Raw genomic sequence first — 17,970 nt, 5'->3', positions numbered from 1 at the left:
GAGGGAGGGAGGGAGGGAGGGAGGGAAAGAAAGAAGGAAGGAAGGAAGGAAGGAAGGAAGGAAGGAAGGAAGGAAGGAAGGAAGGAAGGAAAGAAAGAGGTGTCTCATTGAGCTCAATCCTGACCCTTTCTAGGAGGAATAATAACAAAATAATAAAAACAAAATACCCCTGAAGAGAAGGACAATTTAAAGAAAACAACAAAAATATCTTGGAAAAGCGAGCAACTTGGAACTGGATCTGTCTGATGACTGGCTCAATTCCTAAGCTGGATGGTTTGAAATCTGTTATTTAACATCCTTGCATACACTGGGGATAGTAATTCCTATCTACCTAACAGAGCTGAAGCTTAAACGAGAACACTGTAATATGCCTAAGGTCCCAAGAGCTGAATCAACAAAGAGAATCTGACAGTCAGCTTACGACAGAGGGAACTGATAGTTCTGCTGCAATGGAGGGACCTACAGGGGCACAGAAAGGTATCAATCTCTGTGGGATCAAAGCTTTGAATCGAAGGCAGAAATGCAGTCGTCTTACAATTTTCTCCTTTCCCCCCAAAATAAGAGCAGTATTTAGATTCTTTCTATTGGTCACTATTGATGCTTCTGCATGGTGGTGCTGGCAAAAGGGATGACGGATAAAGTACTGGATTTAGGGCACCTCTGCTATGTGACCTTGGTCTCACGTTACGTCTTTGCGCTTCACTTTTCTCATCGGTAACACGAGGATCAAAGTTCCTTTTAAACTATGCGTCCAGTTTTTGTGAGGATCCAACTCGAATGTATGTGAAAACGCCCTGAAAGCGCCACAGCGCCAGGCAAATACTAAGTTTGGTAATTTTTTTCCCCTAAGAACTAGGCGTTCCGAAGAGGAAGACAACCTCTCTGCTTGCTTTGTCACTCTCCTTTCTTCTCGACCTTTATCAACTTTGTAATTTATAATCACAGTAATAGCTGACATCCTACAGTAGTTTCTGGCACCAGATTCTCGGGCCCCACCCAGATCCACACTACCAAGCCTCCGCGCCGGCTGAGACCGAAGGAAAACTTAGCCGTTCTCCACCCGCGGGCGGGCCCTCGCCTTTAGGCCCCACCACCCAGAGTTCCGGAAGCCAATCCCCACAGCCCTGGAGCACTGCCCCGCCCCTTCAAGAGGGGAAACAATATGGCGGCCAGGAAGAACGGCAGGGGAGCGAGCCAATCACCGCAGAGGCCTAGCCTCATCCGGCAAGGCCCAGAGGCGGGATCACTGGCCAAGATGGACAGCCAGAGCAGCCAATAGGGCGATCGGAAAAGGGTGCGAGGGCGGGCAACAGGCTCTCACACAGCGGTTAAGGCCCCTAGAGCCAAGGGCCCAAGGACCGGCTTGGACTATAACTCTTTCCTTTATCCACTCCAGAGTTCTCCATCCCACTTTTGCTGGCTGGCCGCCTTGCCTTCGGCTATGTGATAAGGGGAGGAAGGAGGCGGCGGTGGCTGAACGCGCCTGACAGGCCGGGCCAGTGACAAAGAGCCGGCGGCTCAGGCTGAACCCCGGGAAGCGATCCTTTCTAGGAGGAGAGCCCAAGTCCCCTTACAAATGGGAAAGACGCAACTCACGTTGTCGATCACGACAGGCTGGTTGGCGATCACATCGTAGGACTCCATGGCAGAGGAATCTCTCCTTCTGTGGAAGGAACTGCCTAGCCGGGTCCGCCGCTAGCGCCACTGACACGCATGCGCAGTCTAGCCGCCGGCTCAGGGAGGCGAGGGAGCTGCCCTACCTCCCCTCTGAAAAACTACAATCCCCAGCATGCTTTGCGCCTGGGTTAGCGCTCTAGGTTGCTTTGTTGCCCGCCTAGTTCAAGACTGGGAGTCGTATTTCCAATGCACAGTACCCTGGGATTTGTGGTCTCCCTAGATTAAACAGCCAGAGACACAGGTTGATGGTCTTGTTGCATGCCTGGATCTGTAGTCCCTTTGAAGGAGTTCGCAGTGCATACTGAGGTATGTAGTCTTCTCGAGTACTTGTCTGTAGTTCGGTTTGGATTGGTCGTAATTCATGGATGTTTGGATTTTGCAGATCAGTCCTGCCACTCCCCACAACGTTCCCTTAGACAATATAAGGTTCTCATGCTTTTATTTGGGTCTATAAGACTAATAAACATCTCCCAGCACCTCACACTCTTAACGAAAAGGAAATGTTAACACACGTACGTGACAGGACATATTCCTACAACTTAGGAAAACAATTTAAATTGCATAAAATTAGCTTTAAGGAAAAAACCTGTACATTGTTGTTGCTTTTTGCGTTTTCTTTTTTTTTCTGCATAGGTGTAAACTTTATAACAGGCTAACACTGATCCGAGGATTGGCAATTGGAACTACTGGTACAGGTAATCTTTTGGTCATTAAAACATCATCTAAGGGTTTCAGGAACTGCTCTAGTATCTCTTTGATTTTCATGAGGACCTAGAATTGGCATTGACGGTTGAGAAAATGGAGGTGAAGAGCGGTTATGTGTCACTGCTTTCAAATGAGCCCAGTGCATTTTTTTTCTCTGGATTATGTTCTTCCCCAGCCCCCTTCAAATTGCAGGGACCTTTTTGTCAATAGCCCTAGAAAACATTAGATTTATTATAATCTATTAATACTAACGCCCCATGGATTAATGAATCAATCCATTGTCAGATTTATGTTTAAATCCTAGTTAGCAGCGCGTCAGCAAAACAGTAACAAATCCTTTGTTGGCGCACTTCTTGGTGCTTTCGTGGGACCCTAGCACCTCAGAGGGTGCTCAGCATCTCTAAACTTGGGTTCCTCCTAACACTAGGGGGAGACCAAAAGCCTTGGGACACTCCCAATACAGGGAGGGGAGGAGGGGCCTATTGTCAAGTCACGCCGTCTCTGCCTGTGACTAGCACAGACACTAGCCAATGGGTGCTTGGATAGGGCGCGCCGGCGCCCCGCCTTCCTGAGCGCCCCGCCGCGCCGAGGCACCCTCTGGCAGACTCCGCGGCGGCGACAGCCTGGGCGGCCAGTGCGCCGTGCGCAGGCGCGGAGCTAGACCTCGCTGCAGCCCCCATCGCCGCGGGGAGTCTCACCCACCGAGTCCGCCCGCTAGCCCGTCAGTGCTCGCCTCCTCGTTTGCCCTCTCCGGTTCTCCCAGTGCCTGCCCTACGCGCCCCGATGGCGGAGCTGCGGCCTAGCGGCGCCCCCGGCCCCACCGCACCCCGGCCCCTGGCCCGACTGCCCCTCCAGCCTTCGCTTCGCTCTTTCCCCCGGGACTGCACGCCATCTACGGAGAGTGCCGCCGCCTTTACCCTGACCAGCCGAACCCGCTCCAGGTTACCGCTATCGTCAAGTACTGGTATGCTCTGGGCCGCGGGGAGACGGACAGGCGCAGGCTGGGAAGGGTTAAAGCGCCGAGGGCGAAGTAATTTGTGGGAGGCTGGGAGGAGGGGTAGAGAACGGTTAAAGCACTTGGAAGGAGGGCTTCCTGCTGCGAGGGAAGGAGTTAAGGCTCAAGTTGGGAATGGGGACAAAGGGGTTAACGGAGCCTGTGGGTAGTGAAGGGTTAACCGGGTTTAGGAGAATAGAGTGAGGACTAGGGGTGTGTGTAGGAGCAGAGGGGGGAACGGCATGAGCGAGGGAACTGTAAACGTGGTGAAAAGAGGGGGCGCCTGTAGGGGGTCATTAGTGGGCGAGGGGAAGCCAAGCGGGGGCGGCAGAAGTGGGATGGGAGAGGCGAGGCGGGGCCTGGGGAGCATTTGAGAGGGTTTTGGAGGAGCGAGGCCGGAGAAGCTCAGAGGGCAAGAGACTGCATAGGATGGCGGGCGGGGGTCGGTTCGGGGGGCCCGGGGCTCTCCTGTTGGAGGGAGGAGGGCCAAAGATGAGGGCCTGGTGCTTGTGGAGAGATGAGGAGGAGGTCTCCTTTTGATACCTTCCCGATGAGCTCAGACGTCGTATCAGGGTAAAGCTTTTGCTTTTGAAGTTTGACGGGGCAGCTCTTCCTGATAAACTTCTTGCTTACTCTGCACTGTTCTCTTTCTCCGTGCAGAGCTTCCTCCTAGCTCTGCAGCGGCCTTGCTTTAGGACATTAGGTAGAGAGAACCATGGTTTGGTTTAGGATTGAAGGGGACCACAGCTTCCCACCTCCAGTTGGAAATAAATGATGGAGACCCTGAGACTCCAGCAGGGAGGAATTGTGCAGTGGGACATTAAGAGGAGTTTCTTGGCCTGCAGTTTCTCCGGGGAGCTGAGAGTAACCCTCAAGTAGCTTTAGGGTAGGAATGGTCTTTTCTAATTTCCCATTCCTGTTTGCAACCTGTTTCTTCCTGCAGCATTTGGGCAAAACAGATGTTCTGGGGACTCTGGAAAATAACCTGTCCTCATGGTCTTGCTGGACCAAAAACAGATAATGGTTGAAACTGTCCAGGACCGCATTCATGCAGGCATTGTGTTAGATGATCTTCAGTGAGTCCTGAAAGATGTTCGGCAGCTGCTTGGGGTGTAGCCAAAGGGTAGACCTGAAGGGGCAAGTGGACATCTTTGCTGGTTACCTCTCCTTTTAGGACTGAGTCTCCCTCTTGGTGAAAACCTGTTACTTCCCCTGGACATGGATTTCAGTAGGCTGTGCAGGGCTGAGGCCAGCTGCCTGCGTCAACGGGAGGATGCCAAGAGGCCAACAGCGTGGAGGGCCTGGGGACCAGCCACCTGCTGTCTAGGAAGGGTTGTAGGGAACAGCCTCCTCTGTTGGAGTAGCCAGGAGGAGGTAGAACTGGTGTCGCAGTCATCTCTGGCTGGCAAACTGTTCTCTGGTTGAGAGGAGTTGTTGAAGAGTGCTTCTGAGTGGAAAGCAGCTCTTGCTAGCTTAATGACCCATTCTCATTGTGCCTTTATATTTAACTATGTGTTGTGATGAACTTGTTGTCATGTGTCATGAGAAAGGTAGGCCTGGGCTGGGCACGGTGGCTCATGCCTATATTCCCACCACTTTGGGAGGCCTTGAGGATCCTTTGAGGCCAGGAGTTCGAGACCAGTGTAGGCAACATAGCCAGACCCTGTCTCTGTTATTTGAAAAACAAAAAAGGAAGTGGGCCTGGCTCTGCCATGCTGTCTGTTCAGGCCTCATTTGAGTGTGAGGAGAAATCCCTACACAGATTTCAGGCAACTATTTTTATGTCACGCAAGTAGCCATAAAGGATAGAATTGCATGTTAAAGGTATGATAGTGTTTGCAAAGGACTAAGGGCAATTTTTTTTCCCTTCCTGCTGCAAGCTTGTTAACAGCCATATCTTCAGAGATGGGCCAACATGTGATAATGAAGAAAAGGGATTGTACAGCACTTTGTGAAAGCCCTGCCTAGATGCAGAAAAATATAAAGAGAAACAGCACAGTGACTGGTACTTTCTCTTTTTTTTTTTGAGACAGAGTTTTGTTCTGTCACCCAGGCTAGAGTGCAGTAGCATGGTCTTGGCTCACTGCAACCTCTGCCTCCTGGTTTCAAGCGATTCTCATACCTCAGCCTCCCAAGTAGCTGGTATTACAGGCGCACACCACCATGCCCAGCTAATTTTTGTATTTTTAGTGCAGGCAGGGTTTCACCATATTGGCCAGGCTGGTCTCGAACTCCTGACCTTGAATGATCCACCCACCTCGGCCTCCCAAAGTGCTGGGATTACAAGTGTGAGCCAGTGTGCCCAGCCATCAGTGACTGGTACTTTCTAAGATGCGGAGGGGTTTGCAAAAATAAGATCCTGAAATTCATTTATATTCCTCACATTTGGGATCCCACGAGGTTTCTAGCAGGATGACTGACCCAGACTGTCTGGGTCTGTCTTTGGCCCAGGGTAGCTTGGGATTCATTTTGCAATAGCAAGGTGGCTCTGTAGCTAGTGGTCCCTGAGTAGTGGGGACTACTAACTGAAAGCTTTCTAACTGAAAGCTGAGACTTTGGTTAGCAAGGATCAAATCAGAACCTGTACTCATGGCCCACTTCAGTCCTGCAACTGCCCTGCCGAGAGAAGTTGGATGTTGAAGGAATTAAGTTGAGGGATGCCCTGGGACCTTGGATAACATCATTTGCTAAGTGTAAAATATGATTTTTTCCCACATACTCATCTGGCCTCTGGGTAGTATAACAGAATACTCTGCTTGGGGACAGGGTTAATTTTGTCTGATTCTTGGTAGTTCCTTGCAGTTGTAGTTTTAAGGTTAAGCTTCTCTCCTTGATGTGACACCTTGTGGGAGACCTGGTGAGAAAGAGGGCTGCAGGGATGCTGCAGATGGAGCAGAGAATGGTGAACGCAGTTTTGCAGCTCGGTGCAGGATGGACCTAGGCTGTAGCAGGGCAGGTTTGGAAATTTACAGCAGGAAACTGGAGCAGGTTTGGGGCCTGTAGTGGCTCCCTTCTGCTCTGGAGTTCTGTAGCTCTAATGGGGTCTTTCCAGGGATCTCTACTCTTTTCTTTCTTCCTTTGCCCCACAAACTTTTCTAAATCCAACCGGTTGTAGAAGTAGTCAAGTGATTTGTTGAAATCAGAGTTAAGGCAGACATGGAGAGTTGTCCCTCTTCCTCAGTTGAGATGCTAAGCTATTTGTAGCAACTTTCTTACAAGTTCTATAAATAACTTAGCATTTTCTAGCAGAGAATAGGGATTTCTACAAAGGCAAATAATATCCTGGTAAAAGAGGATGAAACAAGACCTACTGGTTTTAAATAGTGTTTAAATTGCCTGGTGTTGGCACCATTGACTGGGATCACTTGTAACGTGTCTTTTATTTGGTTGTTAGCTTTCCACCAGCATGCTATCCTGGTTGAAAAGTGTACTCCATTGATGTCCCAGGGGCAGGTGAAGCTTTTGCAGTCTATGGAGTGGTCAGATGTTTGTGGCAGCTCAAGTGCCGTGTTTGTGGGCTAAATGCAGACTTCCTTCCACTGGTTTCTATTTGGTCTATTTCTCTAGCTACCAAAATTTCTTACCCATTCTAAAGGATAACAGGATTTTTTTTTTTTTTTTTTATTGACGCAGTCTCTGTCTGTCACCCAGGCTGGAGTGCAGTGGGGTGATCTCGGCTCCCTGCAACCTCTGCCTCTGGTGTTCAAGCGATTCTCCTGCCTCAGCCTCCCAAATAGCTGGGATTATAGGCACCTGCCACCACGCCCGGCTAATTTTTTGTATCTTTAGTAGAGATGGGGTTTCGCCGTGTTGGCCAGGCTGGTCTCAAACTGGTCTCAAACTCCTGACCTCAAGCGATCCACCCACTTCGGCCTCCCAAAGTGCAGAGATTACAGGCGTGAGCCACCGTGCCCAGCCAAAACAGGATTTTTTTTTTTTTTAAGCACTAATTACTAAAGGCAACTCTTATTGTATTAAATTCTCAGAGTGAGATAATAACTGAATCTCTTCTGCAGCTCCTTCTCAGTTGAATGGTGGGGGAAATTTAATGTGGTCCTGAGAGGCCCCAAGTCATTTACCGTCCCAGCTCTACGTTTGAGGTGGCAGTCTCTCCTGGGATCATTTTCTGGGTGCAGATGCTCACAGGGCGCAGTTTGACTCCTGCTGCAGTTCTCTGTGCAGAACTGAGTTAAGCCTAAGTTTGGCCTTTGTCACTTGCAATGATAAGAGACCAGCTTTGGTCTATGTGGTGCAGGCTGGTGTCTGCACGGACTAGAGGCTTCGGGTTTGTTTAGAACAAACTGTAATTAACAAGGGCACAATATAGTCTTTCAGGAATTAGCTAAGAGGCTGGAGTGGAGCAGAGCCTCTGCTTCCAGGAACAATGCCCACTGGGGATGCTCAGGATGGTCTTTCAACAGAGGCCAAATGATTGACTGATACACCTCTTGCCTTGAAGCTTGCATGTATACAAGCACCACAGAAGAGAGATAATCCCTGCCAATCTCACTTGGGATCAGTAATTTGAAACAGGAGAAAGCAAAATGGGCAACCACCCAGTCTGTTTTATTTCTAAAAGAGGCCTAGTCTTTCAGGGGTAGAAGGGAGCCTCTTATGCTTGCAGAGTTGAGCAGCCTTAGCTGTCCATCTCTTGGTCTCATCCTGGAGAGATGTGGCCTCTCTTTAGTTACCTTTCACACAGGTTCCTCCAGGATGGGGCCTTTAGGTTTACAAAGTAGAGCGCCTTAGCTTGACATTGTCTGATTTCCAGGCTCACACTGACACCCCTGTGTTTTGTTTTTTGCAGGTTGGGTGGCCCAGACCCCTTGGACTATGTTAGCATGTACAGGAATGTGGGGAGCCCTTCTGCTAACATCCCTGAGCACTGGCACTACATCAGCTTCGGCCTGAGTGATCTCTATGGCGACAACAGAGTCCATGAGTGAGTGTATGCCACCTGTTCTTTATCTAGAACAGTGAGGTTTTCCTGAGGTTTTCCTGAGCAGGGGTGACAATGTCATAGTGCTGTGAGCTTGGTACTTGTCAGTGGAACCTCTGCATTTCTGCCCTTTGACTATGTCTACTCATGCCAAGGTGGTCATTGTTAACACCTGATTCCTGCTTATCTGGTTCAGGAAAGTCTTGATGAGCAGGAGTTCCCAAATCAAGTGTTTCTACGCTTGCCCTGGAGTTTGGGCTCATAGGACGGGAAGGGTAGAATGGTTATGACTCAGAACTTGGGCAGATGCTTCTGTGTCTACTTCCTTTTATTCCCCTATCTTATTATGAAACATTTTAAACATAAAGCAAAGTTGAAAGGATTTTATAGTGAACACTCATATACCCACAACCCAGATTCTACTGTTGACTTTATACTTATTTTATCACAAATCTGTCCATCTCTCATCCCTTTATCTATCTTACCTACTTCCTTTTAACCTGTATTTATTTTTTTTTATCCTAGTCTGCTTCCATTTGTTGCTCTGTATGCTTTTTTTTTTTTTTTTTTTTGGAGATAAGTCTCACTGTGTCATCCAGGCTGGAGTGCAGTGGTATGATCATGGCTCACTGCAGCCTTGACCTTCCTAGGCTCGGGTAATCCTCCAACCTCAGCCTCCTGAGTAGCTGGGATGACAGGCAAGTACCACCATGCCCAGCTAATTTTTGTAATTTTTTTGTAGAGACAGGGTTTCACCACGTTGCCCAGACTGGTCTCAAGCTCCTGGGCTCAAGCCCAATTCTTTCACTTCCGCCTCTCAAAGTGTCGGAATTATGGGTGTGAGCCACTGTGCCCAACTCAGAGTTCATACTCTTAATGAATGTATTCTCTTGCCTTTTGAGCAATTATATCATGTACTCCAATAAGCTACCATCTATATTTAAAAAAATTTTTTTTGGCTGGGCACAGTGGCTCATGCCTATAATCCCAGCACTTTGGGAGGCTGAGGCAGGTGGCTCACTTGAGGTCAAGAGTTTGAGACCAGCCTGGCCAACATGGTGAAACCCCATCTCTATTAAACATACAAAAAATTAGCCAGGCATGGTGGCATGTGTCTGTAATCCCAAGTACCCCAGAGGCTGCGGCACAAGAATCACTTGAACCTAGGAGGCAGAGGTTGCGGTGAGCTGGGATCGTGCCACTTCACTCCAGCCTGGGCAACAGAGTGAAACTGTGTCTTAAAAAAATAATAATAAGGCTGGGCGTGGTGGCTGACACCTGTAATCATAGCACTTTGGCAGGCTGAGGCAGGCGAGTCACCTGAGGTCGGGAGTTCAAGACCAGCCTGACCAACATAGACAAACCCTGTGTCTACTAAAAATACAAAATTAGCCAGGTGTGGTGGCACATGCCTGTAATCCCAGCTACTAGGGAGGCTGAGGCAGGAGAATTGCTTGAACCTGGGAGGTAGAGGTTGCAGTGAGCCGAGATTGCACCATTGTACTGCAGCCTGGGCAACAAGAGTGAAAATCCATCTCAAAAAATTATAATAATAATAAATAAATAAAATAAAATAAAAAATANCAGTGAGCCGAGATTGCACCATTGTACTGCAGCCTGGGCAACAAGAGTGAAAATCCATCTCAAAAAATTATAATAATAATAAATAAATAAAATAAAATAAAAAATAAAGTTTTTTTCTGTTTATATTCTTTTGATGGACAGTTTCTTTAAGTGTAATCTTTCTATGTTCATATTCTGTCAATTAAAAATAAAATAAATGTAGTTTTCCCTCCCCCTCATTAGCTTGGTTAATCAAGAGCTGATTTTATTTGTATTGTCATATCCTCTTCTGGTTTTTGCCTTTTGTACTTTCTTGCCCCTTGTACCATGTCTGTTCTATCTTGGTGGTGGCTGCTTAACCTGGGCAGGTTGAAAGAGTAGCAGGACTCCTCCTGTCCTGCCTTTTAGTATAGAGACCAATTCTGGAGATGATGATGGTATCATGAAGAAGATGATGATAGCCTTTTTCCTCTTTGTTTAGTGCTTACTATCTTCCATGTCATTGTGTTAAATGCTTTACAATCTTATCAGGTTCTCATTATTTCTATTTTATAGATAAGAAAAGTGAGTCTCTTGAGGGGTTAAATGAATTGCTCAAAGTTACAGATCTAGGGGTAAAAGAGCTGGGTTTGAATTCGGCTGTTTGAGTACAAAGTTTGAGCTTTTTTGTTTTGTTTTTTGAAACAGGGTCACGCTCTGTCACCCAGGCAGGAGTGTAGTGGCACAATCATGGGTCAGGGCAGCCTCAACCTCCTGGGCTCAAGCAATTCTCCCACCTCAACCTTCCAAGGAGCTGGGACTACAGGCATGTACCACCACACCTGGCTAAGTTTTCAAATTTTCTGTAGAGTTAAGGTTTCACTATGTTGCCCAGGCTGGTCTCAGATGCCTGGGCTAAAGCAATCCTCCTGCCTCAGCCTCCCAAAGTGTTGGGATTACAGGCGTGAACCACTGCATTCAGCCTCAGAGTTTGAGCTTTTAACCACTGGGCTATTCCACCTCTCTGAACACCGGCCTAACCCAACTTCCTCATCTCTCTTGTTAAACTCAGAGGCCCAGGTTTCATCTCCTCACTGGTCACGTGTTGGGAGCAATGTCTGCAGCTGCCTTTACAGCCTTCCAAATGGATTCATTGCAGTGTCAGCAGAAGGCTTTGGGAACAGGGAATTAATCTTGCCTGAATGGGGACCCAGCATTACAGTATTAATAATGGAGATAGAATAGCAAACAGATGTGGGGAGTAAAGGGACTATGCTGGACCTTAATTTATATTTTTAATAAGAACCTGCAGAGAGTATTTAGTGCAGCTAGCCTGTACCTTTTTGTTGACAGATTTATTTTGGTTAAAAGAATACCATTTCCTATGTGGCTTAAGGATTCTTCTAGTCTACCTGCTAGGTATAGGCCCAAGGCCCAAAATAACATGAAGAATGTGATTGAGCAAGCCTCATATTTCAGAAGGGGCAACTTCTTAATTTGAAATAGGACCTTATTCCTTATTGTTTTTTTCTGGTTTAATACTACCCTCTTACATGTGTTTCATTTCTACATGGTACAGCACTTTGTATTCATATGTCATTTATGACAAGAGTGAAACCTCTATTTGGGTTTTCTTTTTTTTTGAGATGGAGTCTTGCTCATTGCCCAGGCTGGAGTGCAGTGGCGCAATCTCGGCTCACTGCAAGCTCTGCCTCCCGGGTGCACGCCATTCTCCTGTCTCAGCCTCCTGAGTAGCTGGGACTACAGGCGCCCGCCACCACGCCCGGCTAATTTTTTTTTTTTTTAGCAGAGACAAGGTTTCATCGTGTTAGCCAGTATGGTATCTATCTCCTGACCTCGTGATCTGCCCACCTCGGCCTCCCAAAGTGCTGGGATTACAGGCATGAGCCACCGTGCCCGGCCTCTATTTGGGTTTTCATGTCACCAATCAAGCCTAGTATTTTCCAGTATTACATCCTGGTACTAGAAGGATATGGAAGAAATGTTCTCAGATATTTACCCAGTTCTGGTCTATGTTGCAAAAGTCAAGAGTACCTCTGTAGGCTGGGCATGGTGCCTCACGCCTATAGTCCTAGCACTTTGGGAGGTCGAGGCAGGAGGATCGCTTGAGCCCAGGAAGTTCGACACCAGCCTGGGCAACATAGTGAGACCCCCCCCAATCTCTACAGAAAATACAGAAATTAGCCAGACATGGTGGTGTGCATCTGTAGCCTTAGCTACTTGGGAGGCTGAGGTGGGAGGGTCACTGGAGCCTGGGAGTTTGAGGCTGCAGCGAGCCATGATTGCGCTACTGCACTCCAGTTCAGCTGACAGAGTGAGACCTTATCTCAAAAAGTAAATAAAGAAAAATAATAAAACAGAAATAGATACCTTTATAATTGGCCTTGTACTGGGATAACTGGTTTCTTTTTGATCCTGTTAAGTTTTTTGAAGAAAAATGTGATTTTCCACACATTTCATAATGGTGGGACCTCTTTAAAATGACTTAATGAATCCTCGTTTACATTAGTCCTCAAAGCTGAAGTCAGAAAGACAAGTGTTGTGCCATCCAGCTTAAGTGCTAAGAGGTGCTGGGTGGGAATGATGGCAAATGGATCTCTGGCAGCAATGCTTCTTCCACTGTCTGTGTCTTCTCTTCAGCAAGAAAGGAGCAAAAGCATTGGTTCGTTTTTTCAGCACACATTCATCAAGCACCTACTTTGTATCAGACATAGAACATCATAATAGATGTCTTGGGGATAAAATAGCAAGACATAATTCTTGTCTGAAGGAGCTCATGTTCTAGAGGGGAGATAAACATAAAAAGATTGTTATAGTATTGAGTAATAAATGCTACAGTCCATGGGTATAAAATATGATCTGGGAGCAGAGCAGAGGGAGTAACTTCTAATCAGGCTGCTGAATTGCTAGAGGCTGCAGGGAGGAGGTAAAGTTTGAGAGGAACCCTGTAGGAATTGGCCTGGGATGCCATCTGCAGCCTGACGCTATACGGTACCAACAGTGCTTTTAGGAGTTAGAGGGACTTGAAAAACTTCTAGCTCAGTATTTTGAAATCTTCTGGTGCCACATTCATAATTGTCACCACTTGTAGTATTATTTATTTCATGTTCTTTTTAAGTTATCCTCTCCTTTTTAAAACGGATATACATTTATTTTATTTTATTTTGAGACCGTCTCCCTCTGTTGCCCAGGCTGGAGGGCAGTGGCAAGGTCACGGCTCACTGCAGCCTCAATCACCCTGGCTCAAGTGATCCTCCTACCTCAGCCTCCCAGGTAGCTGGGATCACAGGCATGCAGCACCACACCTGGCTAATTTTTTGTTGTTGTTGTTGACATGAGGTCTCACTATGTTGCCCAGGCTGGTCTGGAACTACTAAACTCAAGCAGTCCTCCCTCCTTGGCCTCTCAAAGTGCTGGGATTATAGGCAAGAGCCACTGCTCCTGGCAATAGCGTTTATTAAATGCCTGCTGTGTACCTCCTCCTATTATGATTTGTTCCTTCTCCTTACAACCTGTTGAGGGTAGGGACAGGCAGAAGTGAGGGGTCCTCTGCATTTCTTCTTGCTCCTGGCAGGCATGCTTCAGGGGTAGGAGGGGATGCCCACCCTGGTAACCCTAAAAGGGATGAAGAGTACAATGACTTAATAAGCCTTGGGATGGCCATTTTCATTCAAGTTCTTTCCTTATTCACATTCACTAAAGGAAACCAGGCAATAAAGCACTTGTTTCGATCAAAGATTCTTTTTTTTTTTTTTTTTTCTTCTCTGGATGGAGTCCTTTGCTCTGTCCGCCCGGCATAGGGGTGCAGTGGTCGCTCTCAGCTCCACTGCAAGCCCGCCTCCCGGGTTTACACCATTCCTCCTGCTCAGCCTCCGAGTAGCCTGGGACCTACAGGCCCCCCACCTCGCCCTGGCTATTTTTTTGTATTAGCTTTAGTAAGAGATGGGGTTTCCACCCGTGCTCGCCAGGATGGTCTCGATCTCCTGACCTCTGTGATCCACCCGTCTCGGCCTCCCAAAAGTGCTGGGATTACAGCTGAGCCACCGTGCCCGGCCCAATCCAAACATCTTTTTTTTTTTTTTTTTTGAGACGGAGTTTGCATCTGTCGCCCAGGCTGGAGTGCCAGTGGCGATCTCAGCTCACTGCAAGCTCTGCCTCCCGGGTTTACGCCATTCTCCTGACAGCCTCCCGAGTAGCTGGGACTGTCTGAAGTTGGAGAGATGGAACAAGTTCCAGGTCCAGGCAGCCACAGGAGAGAACAGAGTGCTTTCCTAGGAACCTCAAGGTTGTTCCCAACTGACCTGAGTGGAGAGACTGTCCTTTGGGACTCTTCCCTGGGACTTGGGAGGTGTCAAACAGCTGAGCCTCAGCTGCCAAGTCCTGTCGGAGCTTGCAGGTCTGGCCTTCCCCTTTATGGCCAGGCAGCTGTGAACTGGAATGTGGGGGGATCTATGTGGCTGTAGAAGTGGTTTCAGCATCACTCTCTGTGAGGATTTCTGGCTGCCCGATAGCACCAACAGCTTTGGCTGGACAGAGCCTACAGGGCCCTAACCGAGGCTGGAAGGCTCGGTAGTTGGAGAGTACATTTGAGAACTCAGGCAGACTTCCCTGGTGGGATTTTTCTCAGGGCAGGTCATCTGCTGTACATGTTGGGCTGGTTCCAGAGACCGCCTTCGTGTGGAGTTAGCCCAAAAGCATAGGTCGTGCCCATGCCTCACCACCATGGGAGATCTAGGCTCTGTCCCACAAATGTGACTTCTTGGCGTTCATGTCCAATGGAGTTGAGCAGTTCTGCACCCCCTTGGGGGCTGGAACTGCTGCTGACTGGCTTTCTGGGGCTGCCTCTACCTGGTTGGTGGAGAGCCTCCCTTTCCCTCATGTTCTTAGCTGGGCTCTGCACTCACATGAGTTATTTATTAAAACACTGGATACAGATTAACTTTTCCACTTGTTGTTTAGTGTGGCCTCGGTCTCCTGCAGTTGAGAAATGCTAATTTTTCCTCCTCAAAGCTTAGTTTGCAGGAATTTCTTTTTTTTTTTGAGATGGAGTCTTGCTCTGTCACCCAGGCTGGAGTGCAATGGTGTGATCTCAGCTCACTGCAACCTCCATCTCCCAGGTTCAAGCGATTCGCCTGCCTCAGCCTCCCAAGTAGCTGGGACTACAGGCGCGTGCCACCACGCCTGGCTAATTTTTGCATTTATAGTAGAGACGGGGTTTCACCATGTTGGCTGGGCTGGTCTCGAACTCCTGACCTCAGGTGATCCACCCACAGGCGTGAGCCATCCTGCCTGGCCTGCAGGAACTTTTTAACATGTCGCTTCCAAGAAAGGTCCTTTCTTTGCCATACACATCTGTACTGGGAGCTTGGTCCCTCCTTTGGTTGGACCTTTGCTCTCCTCCTAGAGCTCTCATGAGGCTGGCAACCAGAATGCCTCCCTAAGTCACTGGGCCCAGCCCTGGCTAAGTTTAGCAGGCTAGAAGAAATGTTCTGCAGGCTCATTGGGGGGCACACCTCCCCGAAGCCTGGTCCCTCTGCGTTTACTCTCAGGGATATTCAGTGTTAGGATGACTATTTGCATGAGATGGTAGAGTTCCCTGCTAAGAACAGGGGATCAGGACCACCAAGCAAGAGTAAAGCTCCATTGGTCTTGGCCCAGTGTGGCAGTGCCCAACAGGGACTCTCTAGAACCCTTTCTGAGGCCAAAGCTGTCACTTAGGGTTGGAGTTCAGGCCCCAAATCTCTGAATTTGTGAATTTTTAAAGTTGAGGAGAATTTCTTTTCTTTTCTTTCTTTCTCTTTCTTTTTTTTTTTTTCTTTTGAGATAGAGTCTTCCTTTGTTGCCCGGGCTGGAGTGCCGTGACACGACCTCAATTCACTGCAGTCTCTGCTGGGATTATAGGCGGGTGCCACCATGCCCGGCCAATTTTTTATTTTTACTAGAGATGGGATTTTTACCATGTTGGCCAGGGTGGTCTCAAACTCCTGACCTCGGGTGATCTACCCATCTCAGCATCCCAAAGGGCTGGAATTTCTTTTCTTTTGTAGCTACAGAAAGATCTGTATTGTGGGGGTTCCCAGCAGATGCCTGTGGGTGCATGGCTTCGTCCTTTATATTTTTTAGTAGAGACGGGGTTTCACCGTGTTAGCCAGGATGCTCTCGATCTTCTGACCTCGTGATCCACCCATCTCGGCCTCCCAAAGTGCTGGGATTACAGGCTTGAGCCACCGCGTCCGGCCATGGCTTCGTCCTTTATTAAGCATTTCATTTGCAATATGGATTGTTTCTTCCTTCATGGGGTAAGGGTTACAAATTCTCCAATTCAGAGAGTCCCTCAACAGTTGGGAAAAAACTTGTCCAGCTGACCCAGTTAAACTCACNTCCCAGGTTCATGCCATTCTCCTGCCTCAGCCTCCCGAGTAACTGGGACTACAGGCGCCTGCCACTATGCCCAGCTAATTTTTTGTATTTTTAGTAGAGATGGGGTTTCACCGTGTTAGCCAGGATGGTCACGATCTCCTGACCTCGTGATCCGACGGAGTCTCGCTCTGTCGCCAGGCTGGAGTGCAGTGGCATGATCTCAGCTCACTGCAACCTCCACCTCCCGGGTTCAACCAATTCTCCTGCCTCAGCCTCCCAAGTAGCTGGGACTACAGGCGCATGCCACCACGCCCAGCTAATTTTTGTATTTTTAGTAGAGATGGAGTTTCACCATGGTGGCCAGGACGGTCTCGATCTCTTGACCTCATGCTGGGATTATAGGTGGTGAGCCTCTGTGCTGGCCTAAACTCACTTTTAAAAAACTGTAGCTGGGCACAGTGGCTCACACCTGTAATCCCAGCATTTTGGGAGGCTGATCACCTGAGGTTAGGAGTTCGAGACCAGCCTGACCAACATGGCGAAACCTGTCTCTACTAAAAATACAAAAATTAGCTGGGCGTGGTAGCTGGCACCTGTAATCCCAGCTGCTGGGGAGGCTGAGACAGGAGAATTGCTTGAACCCGGGAGGCAGAGGTTGGAGTGAGCTGTGACTGCACCATTGCACTCTAGCCTGGGCAATAAGAGTGAAACTCCATCTTAAAAAAAAAAAAAATTAGCTGGGCATGGTGGCATACACCTGTAATCCGAGCCACTTGGGAGGCTGAGGCAGGAGAATCACTTGGACCTGGGAGGCAGAGATTGCAGTGAGCCAAGATCTCACCACTGCACCCCAGCCTGGGTTAAGGAGTGAGACGCTGACCCGTCCCTGCAAAAAAAAAAAAAGAAAAAAAAAAACGGAGTGGTGTAGTATTGTGACTACCAGGCCGGAGTGGTGCCAGGTAGGTCAGTACTGGGAAAGTTCCTTCTCTTCCTCAAGAGACTTAGAAGCCTTTATGGGTTTGATGCAATCTGGTCTCTCAGTCCCAGGATTTCCCCCTGTTCAGCCCACCCTTTTGGGCTCTCCTCTTCCAGGCTGTGCTATTTTCTATTTCGAATGCTATTCCCCATACCTTTCTTTTTTTTTTTTTTGAGGTGGAGTCTCACTCTGTCGCCCAGGCTGGAGTGCAATGGCGCGATCTCAGCTCACTGCAAGCTCCGCCTCCCGGGTTTACGCCATTCTCCTGCCTCAGCCTCCCAAGTAGCTGGGACTACAGGCGCCCGCCACCTCGCCCGGCTAGTTTTTTGTATTTTTTAGTAGAGACGGGGTTTCACCGTGTTAGCCAGGATGCTCTCGATCTTCTGACCTCGTGATCCACCCATCTCGGCCTCCCAAAGTGCTGGGTTTACAGGCTTGAGCCACCGCGCCCGGCCCCCCATACCTTTCATGTCCTGGGTCTGGGTTTGCTCTCTCCCTTACCCACCTTTCTGATTCAGGGGTCCCAACTCTGGCCTTTGGCCCTTGACTCCTGAATTCATTCATGTATCTTGCCTCTGAGGTATTCAATGCAGCTCCATTTCTTGTTTCAATAGTTCAGTTCTGATGTTGTTTCTGAGATGTGTCTGCTGGGATCTTATGCTTTATGACCTCAGCCCTGAGGAATGATATCCTCACCCATCCAACTAACTTTGCAACTTGCTGTCCTGCCTACCAAGCTCTCAACACAGAGGACCA

The 17,970-nt window shown here is 48.4% G+C and overlaps 2 protein-coding genes across 2 annotated transcripts in view; one reads left to right on the top strand and one right to left on the bottom strand.

Annotated features, from left to right (window-relative positions):
• The window catches only part of ACTR1A (actin related protein 1A), a 24,267-nt gene extending 22,447 nt beyond the window's left edge, over positions 1–1,820 (bottom strand). Inside the window, exon 1 of the mRNA XM_017851691.1 lies at positions 1,597–1,820. Within this exon, the coding sequence (XP_017707180.1) occupies positions 1,597–1,644 (48 nt within the window). The 5' untranslated portion in view covers positions 1,645–1,820. The remainder of the gene's footprint in view (positions 1–1,596) is intronic.
• Positions 1,821–2,853: 1,033 nt separating this feature from the next.
• SUFU (SUFU negative regulator of hedgehog signaling) overlaps positions 2,854–17,970 on the top strand; it is a 135,180-nt gene continuing 120,063 nt past the window's right edge. Inside the window, 3 exon segments of the mRNA XM_017851690.1 lie at positions 2,854–3,205; positions 3,208–3,346; positions 8,184–8,318. Coding sequence (XP_017707179.1) covers positions 3,166–3,205; positions 3,208–3,346; positions 8,184–8,318 — 314 coding nt within the window. The 5' untranslated portion in view covers positions 2,854–3,165.

This window comes from Rhinopithecus bieti, unplaced genomic scaffold (genome assembly GCF_001698545.2).
Source record: "Rhinopithecus bieti isolate Rb0 unplaced genomic scaffold, ASM169854v2 scaffold_31787, whole genome shotgun sequence".
Lineage (NCBI taxonomy): Eukaryota > Metazoa > Chordata > Mammalia > Primates > Cercopithecidae > Rhinopithecus > Rhinopithecus bieti.
The sequence above is the reverse complement of the archived record's forward strand: the minus strand, read 5'-3'. Positions and strand labels throughout refer to the sequence as shown.